We start from the raw sequence: 23,332 nt of genomic DNA on the forward strand, positions 1-23,332 counted from the left end.
CACGGCTTAATGTGGGTAGGGCTAAAGGACACCCTCAGTGTGATTTTTTGTTTGTTTGTTTCAAAAGGGTCCAATTAAATTAGGTTGAAAAACTGTTTGCAGTTACTAAATCAAATCAGATTACTGTCACCCTTTTGAAAGTCCTTTTCTGTAATTTGTAATTTTTTGTCTAGGCTGTAAAAGTCCTGAAGAGTAGTAGAAGTCTGACGATCACAGTTCTTACAGGAGCGGTAAGTATTGTGTAGTAAAACGTCTTATTATTTACCCTTGTATTATAATAAAAACTATTTAATTTTGTCCAGTAATGTACAGTGATATTCTGATTTGTGTTAGCAAAGTCTACCAACCAGGTGCAACTCAGAGTTACCTGAGTTGTATAAAGAATGATGTTTTTTTTTAATGAATAACATACATGTTGATGTCTGTTAAACTGTTTCTAAGTAAACACACTATATGTTAGTTTCTTAATACCATACAGAATGTACACAGCATCAAAACAACAGTAAACTGTACGTGAAGTCATCGAGTGATGTCTATTAAAAGAGAATTGCCACAGACTTCAAGTAAACATAAGGCAAAGGCATTATAAGAAATATCCAAGCAGCTGCTTGCTTTAAAATAGTGTCCTGGAAGTATGCTGTCTGATTCAGTGTCCCTTGTGGTATAAGGGGAGAGAGCTGTTCATGAGCGACGAGGAGCGGATGGCTGAGGAGAGTCGGAGGGAACTGGATCGTCAGGAGTTGATGCATCAGAAAAAAATGGCTATGGAGACGAACAAGCTCCTGAAGGAGCAACAGGAAAAAGAAAGAGCGTGCGTGTTCTAATCCCTCCTACTCTGTTGTCATGGGTGACAGAAACTTGGCCTGGTTTTCAAAGCTTGATTATCTCTGATAATAAAGCTGGAACTACATAAAGCAAATTGGTGCATGTTTTATGGAAACAACATGGCTTCACTGAGTTGAAATACAAAAATATATATTTATACTTTTAAAATTGACCAAAGTGAGCATGCTTACACACAGTTAGGCCTTTCTTAGAAATTATTTGTGCTACATGATTTTGAGGTCAAAATCTAATTTCCCATGAAACAATACATACACTAGTAACCTGAGAATATTCTGACAGATGGGATAAACACAAAACCAATGGCATTTTTTACCTGTTTTACCCCACTTATCCCCTGTATAATAAAAGTCATAGTAAATGAAATAAAGTAAATTAATAACATGTGCACAGGGATTGCTTGTTAATGTAGTTTGCATGTGCTCTATGTAAAGATTAGATAGTATAATATAAAATAAAAATGTTTAAAACTTTTCATTTTTCTTTTCAGTAGATTTGTTGTCAGTACATCATCAGCTACCTTGGTTACCGGTTTTATTGAGTTTCCAGTGTAACATCAGATATAATTTTCTGCAACATTTTGCAAATACAGACCATTAAAGGAGGTTGTTTTGGGCTAATGGGTTTAAATGAAAAAATGTAGCATATGGTGTTTGCATATCAATAACAATTAGAAGACATTGAATTGAAGCATTCTGTTTGTAAAGAAACATTACCAGTGTGGTTTGTTTTTACACAGGAGCAACAACCATCTGTTCATCAAAATAAATGATCAGGGTTTATTGGGCTGAAGATAGTTTAATTCTTGTGTAGTGTCCCCTTAAAGTTTCCACTAATATGTTGACACGTGTGCCTTGTTTCATGATTCAGTAGTTCACTGTATGGCCATGCATATTTTACTTGCACTGTACTGTGTAAGGTCCCCTCAATAACTCACTCATTTTGATACACATTAAGTGTTTTTTTATGTGCAAATTCAGATGGCAAATTACCAAGGGAGCACTTGTTAATAATTCATGCTAATAATCCTGATACATTGTTGTGCTGGATTTAGTAAGAAAATTTACTGTAGCAAGGTAACAAACACAGTCCCAGGACTTCTGTTGCACTAGGTAGTCTGCGTTGTTAACAGTCTTTCTGAAATATGTTTTCAGAAGGAAGATAGAGATTGCGCAGAAGACGGCAGAGGAAGAGGATCGATACCGCAAGGAAATGGAAATGTAAGTTGCATCTCTGCCAGAATGAATTCCCTAACGCGGTATAGAGCGTGACCAGAAGAAACCCTGAAAATGTGTACAGATAACATCAGTGATAGTTAGCTGTCTCTAGCATCGTTCAGAGTGGTGGAAGCATCTGCTAGTTCTGAGGTCAGTTAACATCATTGCAGATGAATGGCTCAACAGAAATGTTCTTCTGTAGTACGGGATGTACTTTACATGATGTAGTCTTTAGTTTAATAGAAAGTTCCTCTAGCCCTGATTCATTGTCTGTGCTATTAATGGACAGAAGTGAGGGCTCAAATCATTATTTGATTTTTTTTTCCATGTCATTATTCTCCTGGAACTTGTTGCTGAATTTTTCCTGCTCACATTTTAAACAAAGAGAGACTGCATGCATTAATATTTTTCTGCATGTTAAAACAGCAATTTAAACAGGGCCTCTTATGCCTTCATTAACTTTAAGAGAGATGACAGCAATCTGTCCCAAAACCACTATGAATGTTCCCGGGTAATTACCTTGCTTGGTTGGGCTTGTGAAAGGCTATATCACAATTGATTGTCCAAATTTGATTAAACTTGGCATGGACATCTGCTACGTTTACCATATAATGAGAATATAGGTCCTGCATCATGACATCTAATTGGCTGTGCTTTCCCAAGTCTATTTTAGGATCCACTTGTCAGAATTTCTGCATGAGTAGGGTATTTTATTCCACATGCTTTCCACCTGGGAAGTCTATAAAACAATTATAATTAATATGAGGTTTATAGTGGTACAGTTCATAAAACATGCATCATTTGATAATCGTACTTGGGCGCAGATAGATTGTCTACTGAAAAGTCAGTATCCTAACAGACAGCTTGGTTGTCAGGGTAATGGATTTTGCAGGAAAATATTACGCATCACATCCAGGTTGTCAAAGTGTACTGTGATGCTGTTTACTGACAAATACATTCAATGGATGCTGAGCTCTTGTACACATGTTGCTATGTGCAGGATAAATGAAAAAGCTGTTAAGCTGCACATGGAGTTATGTACAATATGTCTCAGATTTATTTACCCCAAGAGATGGTACATAAGAGCATTTCCCTGCCTATAAATGGTTAAGAGCCAAAGGAAAACTAATTATGGATCGGAATCCCTTGAGCCAACAGAGCATGTAATCACAAAAGCAGTATTACGATAGTCTTTAATGGAATACCAGGGGTCCATCAATACAGAAATGGGTGTTCAGGTTTTTTTACACCTTGAAGCATGCGGCTGCTCTGAGACCTTTATCTCTACATCTAAGCAATCCCCCAAACAAGAAGCAGCTCAGCCCAGGACCCAGGAATTATTGAGAATTAAAGAAAACCATGGGTAGGACTGAGAAACGGAGAAGACAAAAGCAGCATAAGATAATTGATTATAAGATTATAAGATAAGCATTGATCATAAAGAAAATTACTGTTGCTGAAACGGGAATGAAAAGTGACTTAATCATGGGATCACTATAATTTTTTGTAAATTATGCCAGCATAGCCAAGACTTCCATCATGCACTGTTAGATGTGACATCTTTCGTAACCTTGGTATACAACTGGCCCCATTTTATTATTCTTAAATGTTATTGTCTTTTAGTCCACACACACACAAATGTCAAAGGTAGTTTGACTGCAATGATAGTGATCCAATTAAATTGAGCCTGAACAGCTGTAGACGCTCTATATACCCATTCATGGTCTTGTTTTACATTAGCATTTGATAAATTGTACTGTACTGTAGAAGTTGTTCCTTGGCAATCTCTTATAGGTATTGGGTCTTAGTTATTTACAAGCACTTCACTGTTAAATGGTTTATATTATTATTATTATTATTATTATTATTATTATTATTATTATTATTATTATAATGTTTTCTAAAGGATCCAAGCTGCAGAACAGAAACATAACAGGGATTGGGAGGAAGACTGGGGCCCCAGGGAACAGGCAGCTAGGAAGAGCCCGAGCCCTGTGCCTGATGACATGATTCCACCTCCACCCAAGCACAAAAGCTCTGGTCAGTAAGGCTTTATATGTGGATACTGAATGTAAGTGTATTAGTAAACAACAATACTCACTTTCAGCTTGAACATTGGCAATCATTCGCAAGTCACTATCTCATATGTTATATAGCAATGAAAATTGCTGCTGCCATGTGGTAATGAGAAAAACAATAATAACCCCCTTTGAATCCTCTGCATGCAGGCATTAATTTCCTACATATACAAAATGTTCTGCCAGTAGACCTAACAACCGGTTTTGAAAAAGCAATACTTTCTAGTGGTGATTGGTAGTACAAAAAATTGCCAACGAATACAAAACAATTTAACCACCTTTGGGGAGGGGGGAGGGGGGAGGGGGGAGGGGGAAGTGGGGGTGGGTTGGGATGCACCACTTACCAGATGTTTCAAAAACACATTCTCGCAGGTCAAAACATAATGTTCCAGTAAATTACAACTACTGAAAGGTTATTGGCTTGAATGGAATATGTGTTAGGCAGGAAAGATTCGTTTTTTGAGCTTTTGACAACATGTAAAATTACATTGTATACTGCCGTTTGTCTAGCTAGTCTCTTTCAACGGCTACAAGAGACTTGTTATAGTCGATTTGATGTATCGCATTTTGTTCCATTTTATTTTACAGCTACAATTTCAATCGCGGAGGTCTTCCCTGGCACAGTAACTTCTAATAAACAAAAATCTTTTCCAATTGTTTTTTTTTAATCCTTGAAGGTACCGACTCTACCTGAAATCCAGGAGGGGAAGGCTTTTTCTTTTTTCCTCAGTACTATATTGATGCCTCTAGCCTTCTGCCTTTTCACTTTCCTGCTTTCCTTTCCGACTTGTTTAACAGACGATGAGCAGACAGGCTTGCATCACGAGATGGCCGAGGATGAGGAGGTGTATGGAGGAGAGAGTGACAGTGAAAAAGAGAAGCAGGTTTGCAGCCAACCTACCTTTGACATTCAAATTGCTGCAAAGGAGTTTCTTTTGACAACTAAAACTGAGCTTTGCTTTCCCCTCATTCTTTTAAAAACATCCTTTTATTGGGAGTTAGTTGTGTTTTTTATTTTATAGAAGTTGACATCACTGTGGACAAGATGAGTAGTTAGACACCTCTTTGCAAATTTCTAACAGAAAAGTATTTATTTTTATATATGTATTTTATTTATTTTTTTACTGCTGTAGCTTTTGGCTGGTTTTATCGTTATGAAGGGAAATTGCCTACACTTCGAAAGGTACTATGCGGATGGGTGATTCGTTTTTCTGTGTTCTGGTTTTTGTTGCTTAACTTGTGTGATTTTTACACTCCATACTATACTATAAAAAAATAGACAGTAAAAAAATAAGCAGGCAAACAACAATGCACTTAAACTTGAAGTGTTTTGAAACGCCATAGATCTATGGTAGTGGTTATTTGATTTAATAGTTTTTTTTCTAACTTTACAGCAAGCCAGTCATTAGTAACATCTCATGCATTTATTGCAAAAGTCCTGAAAACCTACAGAGCTTGGACTGTGTATTCTACTTTTCTTCGTTTTTCCAACACTGTTTCAAATAGAATACACAACTGTATTTAAAATAACCTGGACTAAAATCTAGAGATGCTTCAGACACTGAATCGGATAGTGTTTTATTCTGTTTGAAAAAGGTACACGCAGTGTTACAGCATGAAGAAGCATGTCTTCCGTAAGGTTGAGGGTTTGTTCCTCCCTGAGTGTAGTGCTTTCCTGTCCTGTGCCTGGCAGTGTACTTGTCTTAATGACCCCGTGCTGTTAACCTCACAGAAAGGAAAAGAAAAACAGAAAAAGAAGTCCTCTAAAACTGAGACACTTCAGGAGCAAAAGAAGAACAAAAAGGAACTTGAGTTCGAACAGAAACTGGCCAAAGAAAAGGAAGAAATGTTCGAACGAGAAAAACAACTGAAAATTAATAGGCTTGTTCAAGAGGTACACTTTGATGTGTGTGCAGTGTTTAAACCGTTATGTCAAAGCCATGTTATTACTGATCGTAGAAAGAAATAATGCAGAACTGTCAGTAGCAACACAAGGTAATAAGTTTGAGTTAGCGCCTGTGAATAACGTGCACCCTGTGTAAAGCAGGCATGAGCTAGCAGCCTTGGGTTACATGCCATGTATAACACTCATCTCTTGTATATTACCATATCAAAAACACTGTTTTGTACTATGTAGACTAGCGTTACTTGAGTACAGTGGCCACCTCCTATACTGCATGCAACCTGTAAATAGCACACGGAAATTTAAAAAAAACATTCAAAAAACAAAATTGTTATAGGTCAAAGCCATTTGAATTGCCAACAAATAAAAAACAGCTGTTTATGTAAGATGGGGGAGATGGGGTGGAAAATTATGTACAAAGGTCTTTTATCTTTCTTGGCCCTGGTTTGTGTAATGGGAAATGTGATTCAGGTGTCGGAGACCGAGCGAGAGGACATGGAGGAATCAGAAAAGGTTCAGCATTGGGTTGAAAGGCTGTGTCAGACTCGATTAGAGCAAATATCCTCTGCTGAGAACGAGTCCCCCGAGGTAATTTTGCCTTGTACTTTGTAAAAGGATTTAAAAGGCTCTGGCATTATTCGACCTGTTTAGCGTGTGTGTTTTCAAATTCTTCTGGAGTGTGAAGATAGAAGCAATGTCCTTTCTAAATCCAGGTGTCTGTGTTGTACCGTCACCTGCTGTTGTGAACTGTAGTGGACAAATAAATACAGTAAAACCTGTAATTATGGTCACCTGAACTGTCACTAAGCCAGTGTGCCCCAGAATTGAACAAAATGTTCTGTCACTTCAGAGAGTTGTTCATTTAACTTTCAGAGGAAGAACAGATTTTTAGCTAAAGTAAAATTTGAAAACAAGAATCTCTATGAAGAGGGTTAGAAAACTGGCATGCAGTATAGAACCCTTGTTTTAGAGTAAAGTTTTAGTTTTTGTGTGAAACCTTTGCTCGTGACTCTTCCTACATCCTTGGCTTTGACTTGTGTGTTTTGATAATAGCACTTCAGTAGCTAACGCAGTCTCCTCCTAGGTGTCTGTAGGAAGGAGTCCCTCCACAGCATCGTCCATGCGCAGGTTTGCCGGGGGTCTGCAGCTCCACACCACTGACTTGGATGACATTAATTTAGACAACTTGGATCAGAGTTTAAAACAACCCATGAAAAGAATAGCACCACCCCCTCCGTCCCCAAGGAACCACCATCCCCCCTCCCCTCGGCTCCCACACCCTCCCTCCCCAAGACTGCCTCCCCCTTCCCACCCTCCCATCCCCCCCCACAGACCTCCACACTCCACCATCCACCGACTGCCACAGCACTCATATGCCACACAATCACAAGCACAACACCCCTCTCCCCAGCCCCCTTCCTTGGGCATGTCCAACCAGTCCTCCTGGAGGCCTCCTTCTCCCCCCCACCCAGCCCCTCCACCACCACCGCCACCTCCACCCCCACCTCCACCTCCACCACCTCCCCCACCCCCACCCAGTCAGCAAATCAGCTTTGCTCGCCAGCAGCCCTCTATTCCTGAGGAGGGATATGGAAACCATAGGTATCTTTCCACTAGCCCAGTAGAGTCTGCAAATCACTGGGAGGGTCACCCCTATAGAACAAGGGCTGGGTATGGTACAGTCAGCCCACCACCCAGTGATCCTGCATATCATCCCAGCCCAAAGGTAGCACCGCATGGGACTGTTTGCTTTGTTTGAGTGTGTTAATAAAACTGCAGTAGCTCCCTAATATATAATGATCTTTCCTTCCAGTTATAGGGTGAAGGTGCATTTTCTTTAAGGGGTAGATTGAATAAATTAGGGAATTAGTTAATAATGAGGATTTTAAGTAGTTTGTATTTACTACATACCATATTAGATCACTTGGAGTACATTAAAGCAGCATCTATAAGCTACTGTTTAGTCTTGCTTTAATAATACACCATTACAGCCTACTAATGTTCTCTTCTTTTATTGTTTTTGCTGTAATTTGTCTTCCGACTTTACAGTACTATATACAATGTGAAGTTCAATTGACTTGTGTGATTTGGTTTAAAGACATTTGGGAATGCAAACCATTTTTTTAAATGTATTTATTTATTATCAGAAACACAGAAAACAGTAAATATACTGGCGTTCATCTTGCTGTCCTCATGCATACTATTTTAAGCATACTCGTATGGTGTCTGTTGATCCATAGCATTTGAGACTCAAACTGATCCAGGCATTTAGCTCTGTTTAGCTGAAATGACAGAAACAACTGAGCACCACATTATATAAAATGGAACTGAATCAGGTTATGGTGCCAGAAGCTGCAACTTTAAAGGTCTATTCACACCCGGCACGATGTGATTTGTCCTGCGATAAAATGATAGTTTCGCTGAAACTACCTTTCACACCAGTGGCAACAGGTGTGCATGATGTGATCAGTGACTCTCCTCTGATTGGTCATTGGTCAGTTCCCTAGCAGCCATGTGATACAATGGCAAAAATAACCATCAATCCTATTTTTTTTTTCACCACTGGATGGTCTATATCAAAACTACATGTGTTATTTTATTTTTTTTGTGGTGCAGTGTGTCGTACTACACATTTGCTTCTCTCAGCGCATCTGGTGTGAATAAGCCTTAAGATGCCGAATACACATTAGAGCATAATCAAGGAGATCCGTCTAGATATAAGATGTACTGTATATGTTTTCAGTCTCGTCAGCAAAGAAACCTTTTTATAAGTCATAAGACTTAGTTAAGAAAGTGCATAGCATTTTAATATTATAAACTGATATTGTGTTGGTGTGATTTGTTGTCTGGCATTATAGTTTGAACTTGGAAGTTGCATGGTTTAATGTGGATTGCCGTGTGTTTGTTTGCTGTATTTGGTTAATCACATTTAAACAGTTTTCTGCTATGTTCACAAACACATAATAGCCATAAATCAGTACTACAATGTATAACTTATTTTTTGGTCACGTACAGTAGCAGCAATGTGTAAAGCCAAATTAAATGCTGAAATTAGTAAGAGTTTTAAGCCATTTTAGTTGTAAACCAATTGTTTAGTTAAAATATTGATATTTAGATAACATATTAGAAAACTTACTGCGCATGTGAATTGTCTTTTTTGGCACGTGCTTTTGAATTTTAATAACATTGCTTTCATGTGGTTCAGGTTATGAGAAATACATCTCATGTCAGCAAAATTTCAACCTCAAGCAACCCACTGGTATGTTTTCTGTTCCTTGCCAATAATCTCTTACAAATAGTGTAACATACCTGTTAATGAGACATACACTGTTTAAAACGTTTAGAATGTTTCTCAAACTAGAGTTTATCTGTTTTAAAGTCTGGTATCTGCATGTGTTGTTTTGAAAACTAATATTTATGAAAATGTTTTTTCATGAAAATATTTGGGAAAACATTTCTTAGAAAAAAGAACCTTGGAAGCTCTGTGCTTCTGAGGAATAAGATAAGTCACTTTAAACATAAATAGATGATGATGATTTGTAGTTTTAATCTTAAACTATTTTAATGTATAAACTGACATTGTTATCCATTTAATTCATGACCTCTGCATAGCAACTGGCTCCCAGTCCGCCCTGCCAGCGTCGCCCTGCTATGCCCATAGTCTCCAAGCCAATCATGCTGCCACCTTCACATGCCACCCACAGGCACACAATCAAATCAGAGGCCTTGGTAAGACATTAGTCTGAGTGATCTGTCTGCTGTGTGCCATTTCATAACCTACAGGACTGCCAAAGTAATAGAACAGCATTGTATTATAAACATATTGATTTGAGCCTGCAGTATTTGTAACTTTCTCTGTGCTGCAGGGGTACCTATACCCATCATATCAAGCCCTGACAGTGAGCTGCATTCATTTAGCTTTCAATGCTTTATATTCATCATAGTAACATGCAGTAATTCAAATTAACCCACTTTTATTTTTCATTAGTCAGTTGTGTCCTGTGTTAGATAGGATTGAGTAGATCAACAATGCAGAATGAATATGAGCAGTACAGTATTTTATGCTGCGGCAAACGTTCTGCAGTTCAAATATTACAATCTATATGTAGAGAGTGATGTGACAGCATTTACGTGACTCAATATAGCCTTTACAGCAAATGGTGATGCTATTGGCAGTATGCAGTGCAATGCTGTGTAGATTTCTATATCTTTTTTTTTTTTGTAAACCACCTCAAGATGTTATACAAGTTGTGAACGAGATTCAAAGACAGTCAGAGATTTAGAGAATATCAAAGTAAAGGTCGCTACAGCAGGAAGCCTTGACACTAATAGTTTTCAAACAAACTTTTGGAGTCCTATTTTTTCAGGTACAATGTAAAACACATAGTATAGTTTATAGTGTGAATCTATCAGTTGCATGTGTGCTGGAGTTATGTGCTGTATTTTTCACATTTAAATTTAAATTTTGTTTAATTTTTTTTAAACGGCAGGTAAGCAGCTTATCTGGACTGATAGATAGATAGATAGATAGATAGATAGATAGACAGATCGATATACACACACATATATATATATATATATATATATATATATATATATATATATATATATATATACAGTATGTTTATGAATTTGGAGAATGTTGCCAGATGGCAATGTATCTATAATTAATTCTGAATATATAATCTACGTATTACGGTTGTCCTTTTAAGCCCAGGCACAGCTGGTGTTGATAAATTGCCCATACAGTAGCTTTTTGAAGCAGTAGATTGGATACAGTCTTGGCAATGTCCCTTTCATTAAAGTTCTTATGTTTAGATTCTGGGTTTTTCTTATATCCAAAATACAATGATGAAAAACCTATTCTTTGTTCTGTGAAACTGTGTACTTGTGCTTTTGAAACATTGGAGTATTAACAGATGGATATGTATGTATATACTAAATTATTGGGAGGTGTCATCTATGAAGAATCTGCTTTCCACAATTCATTTCACAAATTACATTCTGGTGTGCAGCTTGGCTGATGAAATGCATTTGTGTTCGTCAAAAATCAAATTCATCTTGTCTCTTTAAAGGTTGGATTTTTCTGTGAAATTAATTGCCACAGGCCTTGATCTGAGAATATTTTTGAAAAGCATACATGTTCAGTAAAATTAGCCTCATATTCATTAATAAAAACACTGTCTTTGACATTAATGCTAATAATATGCTTGGCTAGCATAGACATTCCTTTTCTTTTAAAAGAACGCTAACCAGTGCTTCAAGATCCACTTTCTTAGCTTTATTAACGAGATTACTGGACCTACTTTTAGTGCATTGACAATCTTGTCTATAAACAAACGGCTGCATCCTGGTACCTTCGCTGTAGGTCATGGGCACCAGGAAGCAGCAGCAATGTCCTAATCTTTTGGGCTATATTTAAATATGTAAAATAAACAAGCATCCAATAATTAGAAAATGACTTAACCTTTTATAAGCTGTTTTATGTTCAGAACTTGATTGTGCTGCTCTGCAGATGCAGGTTTTTATTGGGTGGCTGATTGCCTAGCAGGTACTGGAGTTAAATCGCATACTTCTTTTAATGACTGCAGAACAGCATCTGCAGAGAATGAAATGCTCATTGCCTCTTTAATCAAGTCTCCAACCTGCTATGTGAACAACAACAGAAATAAATGATCTGAATTTCAAATGTATTTATAAACCAGATAATAAGCCACTAAAGGTGAAGAGGTGCACCAATCGTTACCCGTTGATTTGATTCTGACTTGCCTATGAAGCAGATCCTTGAACATCATGCCATGTTCTAATATTAGTATTGTACACATACAGTTCATTCCTTATTGTTCGCAGTAGTATCTGGATTTTAAGAGGCACACTAGTACCAGTCTACATTAGTCACTGATGATGAACATAATTGTCATGACAATCACTTCAAAATTCTAGGCAAGGCATTTACAACTGATTATTCAGTCTGCTTGGGTGAAAAGGAATACATGTGGAAGACTCAAATTCCAACATTGTGCATTAATAGATTTACAGTTGATTCTTACCAACTGGCGAATACTACTCTAAAAGGCTTACCAGAAACGGGTGCACTGGAAGCTATACAGAAGTATTGGGTCAGATTCCAGTTTAGGATACACTAGGCTCCTTTTGTTAAAAACTACATGAAGAAAACTGAACCTGATAGTACAGAATTGGTTAGCATAGAAATCTCAAACATAGTGTTTATTTCCAGTGTTTATCATGAGCAAGCCGATTTCGGGGGGGAAAGAAGCTTTTTCCTGTGTTGAAATTGCTGTCCATATTAGTCCATAGTGCTGTTTCTCTGTTAAAGGGCAGGATGTATGTGTTGAGCCCTCATAGTCGTGATGTTGATAATAAATCCACAGTGACATCTGTACCCTTTTCAGGATGTTTGCATGAGTCTAATCTATTTCACATCTAATCTTTGTTTTACAGCCACCAGAGATGTTAAAAAGAATGGTGGTGTACAATTCATCTTTTAGATCCAACAGAAAACAAGTAATTGATCCTAATAAACAATGTACCTTGTGTGGCATTCCCATCTCTCTAATATGCATGCTTTGTTCTGGTTTCATTTCAATAATGGACACATTCCGTTCCATTTTCTGTAAACTGTTAACGTGACCATGTCTTGTATTAGTGTGCAACATCGATACATAGCAGTCATTTTAAGTATGTGTTGAATTAGGGATTTCATTAAAGCTGTTGTTTTAACTGTATATTCTGTACATTTATTCTCATACCGGCGGTGGTCATTTTTATTTAGTTTTATAAATCCTAAATAAGCTTTTTTATTTTTTTTGTTTAACAGTTATGATGAACATCTGCTTGACATAAGAGGACTGAAGCTTGATAATGCTGTTGATGCATTCATATTTGTATGAATGGTGGTGGAGTGCTTGTATCTGCTTGTTTGGTTAGGCGTTTTATATTCCTACTCACTTTAGAATCGGTTGCTGTTCAGACATCTTTTATAAAAAATGAAAAAGCTGAAGTAACCTTGAACGATTTGTTTGATAATCATGCAGACCAGTTGAGAGAAACCCACAATCCCATATTAAAAATCTAAATATGCAATGATTTAGTGTGGAGGCTGTGTGGTCCAGTGGTTAAAGAAAAGGTCTAGTAACAAGGAGGTCCCCGGTTCAAAGCCCACCTCAGCCACTGACTCATTGTGTGACCTTGAGCAAGTCACTTAACCTCCTTGTGCTCCGTCTTTCGGGTGAGATGTAATTGTAAGTGACTCTGCAGCTGATGCATAGTTCACGCACCCTAGTCTCTGTAAGTCGCCTTGGATAAAGGCGTCTGCTAAATAAACAAATATTTAGTGGCAGCGCTTTGGATTATAAATACATTGTATTGACTGGATTATACAGTGCATGCATTTTAAATACATAGGTAATTGTTTAATCTATTGTGTGCTTCTCCCTCAGTTTTATATATATTATATTTTTATTTATTTTATTATTTAATATGCATTGTATGTTTGAGCCCCCAGGCAGATATTTCATTTTTATATTTTATAAGGTGTTTTCTTATAGTATTTTTGTCTTTTTGGTGCTTTACAAAAACACAGATATAAATAAATCTATGGATAGTTGTATAGGAAACAAACATAAAATGTGCTTAATTAAAAATATATATATTCATAATTTGGTTGTCAAAAGAAACACATTGCTGTATTTTGAAGTAATTATTTTGTTTCTTCTTACTGTGTTTTCTTGTTTCTTTCAAATCTGAACTATTATTAGATGTACTTATTTTTACTGGTTTTCTACTCAGTCTGTTTTTGTATGTCTGTCTATTGTGATGATTATGCTTTGTAAGAAGTAGCAGGATGCACGATAGACTTTCTCCCTTGTTTTCATAGGGCAATTATGCATGTACCATTCTGCGTTACCCCAGTCTCTGTATTGATGTGAATTGTACAAAACGCTAGGCTGAAATTGACCTTGGAAACTTAATCAAATACGTAATCATATATTTATTTATATTTATTTATATCAACAGCCCTTATTGTAAATTGTTGGTTTGGTCCCCCTTCTCTCCTGTCTCCACCTTGTAGCATGCCTTGTCTAGGAGGGAGGTGGCCTCAAGTGCCACTTGTTCTGCCTGCTGGCATTATATACTTCATTCATCATAGTTGCCAGCATAAGGGCAGCTAACGAGCTCCAATGGGCAAGGCCATGGGCCAAACTCAAATATCAATGTAATCAGTCATAGGCATGTTTATCTGTCAAATCAATAAATTGGTCATTTCATTCCATTGGCGTGTTTCCTTTCTGGAATGATCATTCTCTTACCGGCAACATGTTACTATTTGCCACTTTTAAACCCATTTTGATTAAGCCGTTGCATTAGACTAATGCTTATCACACATCCAAAGTAAATCTATTGGATTGCTTTTACAGGGCTTTCAAAAATATGTCGAAGACTTTGACCCGTATTCTACGGTATGTTTTATAGTTTAAATGTTTTGATATGAGTGGTGCTTCTATTTTTTTGTGTGGTGTTTTGTGACTCACCCAAAAGATGAACGAATTTACAAAATAAACGTTATTAGAGTTTTTTGTTGTTACACAGTTTTATGAATTTATCATTTTAAACAGAGGAAAAAGAATAGAGGTTTTGTACACCTACGGTATTTGTCTGGTTGTGACTTTGCCTTGGAAAGTATTAGATGTAAGTCTCCTATAATCTTACATATACAGCAATGCTGCAAAAACCAACTACACTGCAGCACGCACACTTCATTTTAGTATAATCAATTAAAAAGGTTCACAAAGCTATTAACAGCTACATTATGTTAGTATTCGTTTTCTTCTCCTGTTTTACAGTTTACTCCAGATCAGATTGCTAGAAGGGATGTTCGACTACTGAGAATCAAAAAGGTACAGTAATCATTGCTTTTTTTTTCTTTTTTTCTATGTATGAAGATAAACCTGTTATTAATGAGATTACTGTTCAATTGAAATGCTTTTAGAAACATGCTACTTCACTCTTCATTGCTGCTGCTTTATTAATTTGAATTTCTCCTTTGCATGTAACGGAATCCCCCCCCCCCCCCCCACACACACATACACACACCCCCACCCACCCCCCCACCCCCACACATACACCCCCCCCCCCCCCCACCACACATACACACACACCTGACTAAAGCATCTCTGTCATTGACAGTGGTCTTCATGAGAATCAGTAAAGACTAAAATCTAAGTTTGAAGAAAGATATGAAAGAAAGGTTATTATCTGGGAAGCTTTCAAATTATTAGAATAGCCTAGGTGACTAGGTTTGTTAAGCGATTTTGCTGTGAAACGCGTTATTTGCTTTACATGAGATCACAAGATGCCCTTGTCCATTGGTGGATAATTGTGATGTGACAGTACAGCAGTGAGGGCTTCGTACATTCAAAATATACCATCAGTCTTCATAATGAAATCAAGGATGACAGTGTTTTTCCATTGGGGATGGAATGGAATGTAAACACTGTAAGAATCCCAAGCTTTCTGTGTGTTCTGACCTTGGGAATGTACTTCTATAGCTGCTTTGACATGATTACCTTCAGTCCTCCACCAGACCCAGATTTCATTAACAAATACAGGATAATTACTATACATTGATGACAAATACATGACAAAAAAGCTTGAGAAAGGTAAAGACCTCTTTTACATGGCAGGTCAGAAGATGAAATCTGTTCAATATTTTTGTAAGATGAGATTCTGAAGTGTATGGTTATTGTTTTTCAGTACTGTGCAAAGTTCATATTGGTGAAATACATAAGGATGTAAAGACTGTACAAGACACAAACTGGTTTTCATCTGTTTTTATTTTTTTGTTTGTTTGTTATAATAAGCTGTAACCCAAAAAAATGTGTTTATACAGCTATGGCCAAAAGTTTATTTCACATCATGTAATCAAATAAACTACCGAATGATATCACACAAGTCTACGGGAAGCCATAATAGTAGTTCAGTATTTAATGTTAGATTTCGAAAAATATAATTTTTTTAAATGTCAGTTTACTACATGTAATTCAATATGTTAGCGTAACATTATTCAGCAGGTTTCATTCCGCTTTATGAAGCAAAGTTAGTTAATTTTATAGGGTGATGCTAAACTTTTGACCATATTGTAGCTGCACATTGTGAAGGCTTGTTTATGCAAATACATTGCATGGATCCTATTATACTGACCATGTTTGTTGTTTACTTTTTTAGGAGGGTCCACTTGATCTTGCATTAGAGGGTGGCATTGATTCACCCCTTGGAAAAATAGTGGTTTCTGCTATTTATGATGGCGGTTCTGCTGACAAGCATGGTGAGTGTGTGTGATGTGGACAGTCCAGCAGTCCATTCTCATCTGTGAGCATACGTAGTGTAATCTACCTTTTTATATTCCAAATATAATATAACTGAACACTTCATTAGAGGTGCTTCTTCATTAGAGGTGCTTCTTTTTTTTCTGTTAGCAATATTAAATTAGATATCGTTATTTGAAATAACCACACGGAGGGTTACTGTAACGCATCTGAATCTATTTATAACATGATGAATAAAATAAATGTTTTGGTCTGCAAATACATTATGATGCATTGTCTTGGTTTTCCACTGCAAAACTGGCTTTGACTTAAACATATTCTGCACCATACTTCCTTGGAGGTTTAATCCCAATTATACAAGTTGTATGCCAGTATGTTTAAGTATGTTGACATTAATGGAATCATGTTTTTTTGATCGAAAGGTTCATTGTTTACTTTGTATTACAAACCATGTGTTCTAGAACTAATGACCTTTGGTGCACACCAGGATCCCTGCAGTATGTATTACAAATTAGCAAAGAAGCAAGCTACTGGGTTTTTCCATTTTCATTAATTGTTTTGTTTGTAGTAATTTTATTTAAAAAAAATGTCAATGATTTTTACACTTCACAAGTGTGCAGGATGTGCTCCTATTATTTTATGCATAATGTTGGACATTTCAGTAGGGAATGTTTTAAACTGTGCTGTTTCCATTAATCTGTTTTGGCAATACAAAAAAGCATTTGGTTCCCTTGCACAACTTTCCCTGATAGATCTGTGTATTTATTGACAAGAGGCTACAATTTACTCTAAAATATGTCTTTGTTGCTTTTGTTGTGCAGTACATTAATGAGAGTAAAGATTGGAATAAAGCTGTCTGTATGTAATCTGCGCTATAGATCTTTGATTATTTCATGGGAATTTAAGAAAAAATACAGATTTTGCTTAATTTTGAATTCCAACCACTTAGTGTGAACATGCTACCATCTGCACTTTGACAGGTCACAATGAGATGCTGGTAAAGACTTTTCTTTTTGAACTCTTTCCCTCTCTTGTTCCCAGGTGGAGTGGTAAAAGGAGATGAGGTACTGGCAGTGGATGGGGAGATATTGACTGAAGCTACCTTACAGGAGGCCCAGTCTATCTTGACAAGGGCCTGGAACAGTGGTGGGGTAAGATATGGTTATTGTAGCAAAAAGTTTAAAATAATTGGCTGTTTGGCCACTTCTTTTCATTAGTGAATACACTTTACACAGTTAAAAGGACAAAACAACAGAGGTATTTTTTTAAAATTTAAATGCTGGTGTTTGTTTCTGTACAGTAATTCATACAGAGCAATAAACAGCAATACTTATAAAATATGTTTCATATGGGGTTTTTATTCATAAAGTACTGTGAATGTTCATGAAACTTTCCTAGACTGTTTGGTAAAGAAGCCAACCACTCTGTAGAACAGTTCAATGAATATCAAACTGGATATTATTAAAAGACCAAACATGAAAAGCATTCTTTTAAATATACCGAGCATCAAAAGAAACTTATCACTATTATAACACATTTGTTTTCGAAAAAAATAAGGTATATAAATGATGGACATTGACGAAATGTTTTGGGTTTAAAAGCATGCTTTTGAATAAAAGCAATAAAGAAAATCACAGAAAAAAAACAATATGCCACGTCTGTCAAGAGAGTAGCGCCTAGGCTAGACTAGGGCAGCGTACTGTGGCTCGCCGTCTTGGGTGCTCACAGCCAGCAATTTCAAAACTGGCGAGACGGTATAACCAGACACACTCTGTCAATGATAGGTCACGAACTGGGAGACCAAGAGTCACAACACCTGCCCAAGATCGACAGATCATTTTGCAGCATCTTCGTGATGTCAATTGTTAATCAGCACAATAAACAGTCACTGCACCTGCTCTAAAACAGAGTGTCATTTTTTGATCACATCTACTGAATTTTATCCAAATATAAGTGATAAGTTTCTTTTGATGCTCAGTATACATCTTCACTTTGTGAATCCTTAGTGAAGTCCTCCATGTCAATCTGGTCCATTACCCTGACCCATCACTATTTTAAACCAGCCTCAGAGGCTGGCAAAGTAGTTTTCTTAATTTCCAGCTCATATGAATTAGGCACAAAGCACAGTAGATAACTATAGTATTGTAACCTCTAGCACAGGTTTAAAAACGGTAAGGCTGCAAATCAAAGGGTGAGCATGCAGCATGCTGTCAACATTGATTTGCTTGCTTTGAACACAAGTACATGCTGTTTATATGCTGATCATCAGGAAGGCTGTAGGTATGTACTGTAGGTAGCTGGATAGAGAGGTGAACTGGTGGATGGATTGGTTTTAAAACAGCAATAATAATTGCTAAGGTCCTAATGGTCTTTACTGACACTGAGGTCAGGTCCATATTCTTTGGAGACTGGTTTGTGATTCCTTGTTTCTGTTCTCAGGACTGGATTGATCTGGCCATTGCTGTTTCCCCACCGAAGGAGTATGAAGATGATGTGTATGTAAACTCTTGAAGTTTTAAATATCCATGACAGAACTGCAATTCATAGAGCTTTAATTATATTTCGATTTGACTGTTTTAATCACTTGTTGCACATAAGATAATTACGATATAAAACATTGTAACTGATGGATGCAGGTTCAATTATGTAAGCAGTATCAACACAAGAGCTATAGCATCATATTTCTACATATTTTCATTTTGAAGTAGGTTTCTAAGCTTGATGGTGGGATGCAGCTTGCTAAATGTGCATTGGTTTTCCTTACTGTGTGGAAGGAATGGAGATTAATGTGTATTCTCCTTTGGACCAAAGATATATTGCCATATAAAACCTGTGTTAACTGATGCAAGTTGATACCAGACCAGTTGGCCCTTGCATTTCAGTATACATATATATTGATACAACTGAACATAGTCACTTAATTCGCCAGAGCTCTATTTTACAACATAATTATAAAATGGAATTGGTCACCTTTTACATCTTCAATTAAAAATGGATTTTGTGCCACATTATCATTGCTATATATATGCTTCCCATAGGATTAGAACTGTAGGCTCCACCCAGCATAAATCAGGGCTTCTGTAACTCCATGTGGTCTGGAAAATTAATAATGCATTACTGGGAGTACATAAATTATAAAGACAGATGGGTATATAATACATAGAATATAAATGAGGAGGTCTAAAACTAACATTATACAACACCATATTAAATCGCTGCTCGGTCATTATATATAAGCAGTGTGCTTTATTTCTCATTTTTCCACACTCTCTACACAGAGTTGCTAACATAATTTACTTAGCGAGTCATTCGCAGTTTGAAAGTTTTGCGTATTACTAAAATGCACCTTGCATTTCATGAATATAAGTACAGCCCATAATGATTTAGTATAAAACTGCTTTCCACTGAGTAATGCTATGATATTGTTTGCATATCCAGCCCCAAAGCAGCATCAGTCAGTCCCTCAGCAAACAGAAAGGTTTTCGACGGCAGTGCCTCTGTATACAGACAAGGGTACCTGCTCCAGCTGTAGCACCTTCACTTTCCTAATGGTAATTACAAACTGGGGTTTGGCATGAGACTTCCAACAGCATGTGTCAGTCAGTGTGTGCATCATCTGCATGTTACAGTCTCGGTCTACATATCAAGGTCGTACTTAAATACCCCCACCGCCTTGAATTCTTTGGTCTGTGCCCACTGCATCCCTGTTCTGAATTAGTATTCCATATGGTGAGCAGTTTTGATCACAAGACATCTGATTTTTCCACCCTGTAAATTCAGAGATAAGTACCCCCGCCCCCCACCCCAAAGAAATTCTCAAATTGATTATATGACAGTGTGGTTAAAATGCATGAACTCTAGAAACTTTTAGACACGCCTAATGAAGCCTGAAAAAAAATGTTTTCCTGAGTCAGTCTCCTGCTATCGAACGTAATTTGCTTTTATGTGCTGCAGGCAGCATAGAAAAACATTCTGTTTCGTGCAGATACAATCTTTGGGATCATCGTTTGTGCCAGTATAAAAGTGAAAAACAGACATTAAAGTCATTGCTTACTAGAGTGTCATTGTTTCATCGTTATTGAAAGAAACAAAATGAGCGGCTGCTGCTGGCAAAATGGAGTAACACTTAAAAATGAAGCCAATTTGATCACAATGTTATTTCTAACTGAGGTGTACTTCAGTAAATGCTTGATTTTGTTTTGGTACCTTTTAATTGAGTCTAGCTGAAATGCAGCATAGAGCTAACCACAGTTTATGACAGCAGTTGGGATTGCTACATGTCATGACACATACAGTATTTAGTATTTTGATATTTTATTTCTGAAACATTATTTCAAATTGGCAGGCCCTAGTCACAAAGCTGTAACTGAATTATTTTAAAAAATAATGAAATAAAGTTTGATTTTCACAAATTGCCCTGACTGCTGTAAAGAAACTAACACCAGTCTATAATGGTTTTCAATTTATGAACATTCAACATGATTTAATTAACCAAAAACCCTTTAAAACAGCATACTTTTTAAGCTTTTTGAATCTCATTTATTTTTGGCTAGTATTTTATGCTACTCAATCCAGGTTCTAAACGCTAATGTACACTGGAAGGTAATAGTAATTGATAGGATTATTATTTTTAAACCTTAAACATTTGTTGCCATTATCAACACATAAGACCCTGAGTGTGTGCCAGTTGGGTTCTGTTAATTCAAAGCGTCGCACAATAAATAGTACTTGGATTTGCAAAAAAGAATGTTGTTGCATCCTTATACTTGGACAAACTAGAAGTGTGCTCAGAAAGCATATCATAAGATATGTTGATAAGCAGAAAAATAATCTACTAATGTGAAAAGTTCTAAACCATATTTTTTTAGTAACGGCATACATAAAGTTTTAAAAATGATATAGGAATATGTGAAATAATGTATGAACTGCATTATCACATTTAACATTGCTTTAAGACCTATAAAATTAATTGCAATCTCAATGACCCTAATCCTGGTATCAAAGGAAAAAATAGACAAGTTCAGACTGCAACACAGAATGTAACACATACTGTCTGTATGAAATATATCGGGGAGGGGGGGGGGGGGGGTCAACATACTGTAGAGCTATGGCCAAAAGTTTTGTATTCCCTACAATTTTAGGATTGAGACTTTTTTTTTTTAAACTATATGACCATCATTTTGTTCTTTTTTATTTACCATCATGCAATTAAAGAAACTACAAAATGATATCGCCAAAGTCTACCGGAAGCCATAATAGTAGTACAGTATTTCATGTTAAATTTTGAAATGTCCATTTTTTAAATTGTTAACGTCACATTATTTAGCAGGTTTCATTCGACCTTTATGAAGCAAAATGTTTTATTTTGGCCATAGCTGTACATCATCACTACTGTAATATGAAATTAGAAAATGAAATATTACTGATCCAGGATACCCCTATCATTACATAGTATAGTGGATTTTTCTATCCAGAATATGTCTGTGTTTGTATAATAAAGTACCAAAGAAGAAAAGGTTAAAACTATGAAACAAGTTCTGCTACAAACAAAGCTGTATAACTGGCTGCACTGCCAGGTGTATCCAGGATAAGGACACATAGTGGGACACATTGGATTTTGATTTATTCATATTGTTTGTTTTTTAAGACATCTGTGAGTCAGAACATGTTTGTTTTATTTGCAGGACATTCTTTTAGAAATGAAGACCTGTTGAGCCTGCCATGCCAAACCAATACAACAGGGAAGGAGGATCATGTTGTTTGAAGCGGAATATTTGAAATGAAGAATTCATATATTTTCAGAGTTATTATTAAACAAAAAAAAATCAGCTTCCATGTCTCTTAGAAATTTTAAACGAGAAACTCAGTCTTAACTAAATGCACAAGTCAATAAATAAATACATACAAAAGCTTTCTTTTAATCTGCAGCAGGGGAGATTTAAAAGGCTCCTAATAATTAGATTAGCTCTGAGAAAGGAGCAATACAGGACGCTGATGTCTAGAGCAAGTCAATTTGTGTAATTTTATCCATATGGTTAGTTTCCATCCAGTACTTGCTAGCTTTCATAATCAATTAGAATGCTGTTGCTCAAATTCTCTATCATGGATTAAAGAGTAACCAGCAGTATTTGCTGCATAACCATAGGAACGACAGGAAAGAAGGTTGTGAAGGGGGTACCATACATTTTTTTTTAAGATGAATAGTAAAGGAAAGTGTCTGACATTGTCATTAACTATAACCCCTTTAAGGAGGGAGTAAATGGGTCGACAGTTAATTATATTTTCACCCTGCATGGATTTAATTGCACATATCTATAATGTAAAAGACCAAGGTGGCTTTGCCAAAATGTAAGAAACAACCACCTGTTAAATTAAAAAATGTAGGTGCTTTTTTAGGTTAATTGTAAACCCTTTTTATTTTCCATTCAGCAGGGTGCTTTTTATGTCATTCGTAACAGTGCATGTGAATCTCGTTACTGTATTTCTGTATGTAAAAGTATCATGACGTGTTTAGATTCACTTCTGTTTGATCAATAAATAAACCCCATTATCTCTTTTGGTAGACATAGATTCCTTAAGCTTTACCCATCAGACCAGTACCAGTACTGAAAAAACTTTTCTTGTGATTTCCTTTGCTCCAGAAAGGTAGACCAAAAAAATCTCTCAAAAAAATGAAAATAAAATAAAATACTGTGGGGAAAAATATATTGCCATTGTTTCACGCTTGGGAAAACGTCTGTTCAATACTGTTCTTACTGAATCAATAAAGATGTACATCTGAATTGCAATATTTTTGTGAATGTTTAATGTTTTTTTCATTTTTGTTTTAAATGTTTTGTATTACCATTAATGTCTTGTGATTACAAAACTATGTTGGATCAGTTTTTACTGTGGAAAAAGAACTTCCCTATTGATTTACTGGTATATAATTTCATCAGAAAGTTG

The 23,332-nt window shown here is 36.4% G+C and overlaps 2 protein-coding genes across 4 annotated transcripts in view; both read left to right on the plus strand.

Annotated features, from left to right (window-relative positions):
• LOC117435139 (harmonin-like) overlaps positions 1–23,175 on the plus strand; it is a 37,110-nt gene extending 13,935 nt beyond the window's left edge. Inside the window, exons 11-22 of one of the 3 annotated variants that reach the window (XM_034058125.2) lie at positions 174–230; positions 669–811; positions 1,998–2,063; positions 3,967–4,100; positions 4,937–5,022; positions 14,480–14,521; positions 14,906–14,959; positions 16,287–16,386; positions 17,429–17,538; positions 18,827–18,882; positions 19,826–19,938; positions 22,072–23,175. In XM_034058125.2, the coding sequence (XP_033914016.2) occupies positions 174–230; positions 669–811; positions 1,998–2,063; positions 3,967–4,100; positions 4,937–5,022; positions 14,480–14,521; positions 14,906–14,959; positions 16,287–16,386; positions 17,429–17,538; positions 18,827–18,882; positions 19,826–19,919 (942 nt within the window). In that variant the 3' untranslated portion in view covers positions 19,920–19,938; positions 22,072–23,175. The remainder of the gene's footprint in view (positions 1–173; positions 231–668; positions 812–1,997; positions 2,064–3,966; positions 4,101–4,936; positions 5,023–14,479; positions 14,522–14,905; positions 14,960–16,286; positions 16,387–17,428; positions 17,539–18,826; positions 18,883–19,825; positions 19,939–22,071) is intronic. The other 2 variants (XM_034058127.2, XM_034058126.2) reach the window with 2 other exon arrangements.
• On the plus strand, positions 5,261–7,190 carry LOC131701982 (harmonin-like). The gene is made up of 2 exons (XM_059003218.1): positions 5,261–6,032; positions 6,513–7,190. The coding sequence occupies exons 1-2, from the start codon at positions 5,754–5,756 to the stop codon at positions 6,651–6,653; spliced, it is 420 nt and encodes a 139-aa protein (XP_058859201.1). The 5' UTR covers positions 5,261–5,753; the 3' UTR covers positions 6,654–7,190.
• Positions 23,176–23,332: the final 157 nt, after the last annotated feature.

Source organism: Acipenser ruthenus, chromosome 28, assembly GCF_902713425.1.
Source record: "Acipenser ruthenus chromosome 28, fAciRut3.2 maternal haplotype, whole genome shotgun sequence".
In the NCBI taxonomy this organism is placed as follows: domain Eukaryota; kingdom Metazoa; phylum Chordata; class Actinopteri; order Acipenseriformes; family Acipenseridae; genus Acipenser; species Acipenser ruthenus.

What these genes read in the sequence shown, in the direction of transcription:
- LOC131701982 (XM_059003218.1), top strand. Translation starts at nt 5,754, where the DNA reads ATGAAGAAGCATGTCTTCCGTAAGGTTGAGGGTTTGTTCCTCCCTGAG. An exon ending in TTAATAGGCTTGTTCAAGAG is followed by an intron (nt 6,033 to 6,512) that starts GTACACTTTGAT and finishes AATGTGATTCAG; the next exon opens with GTGTCGGAGACCGAGCGAGA.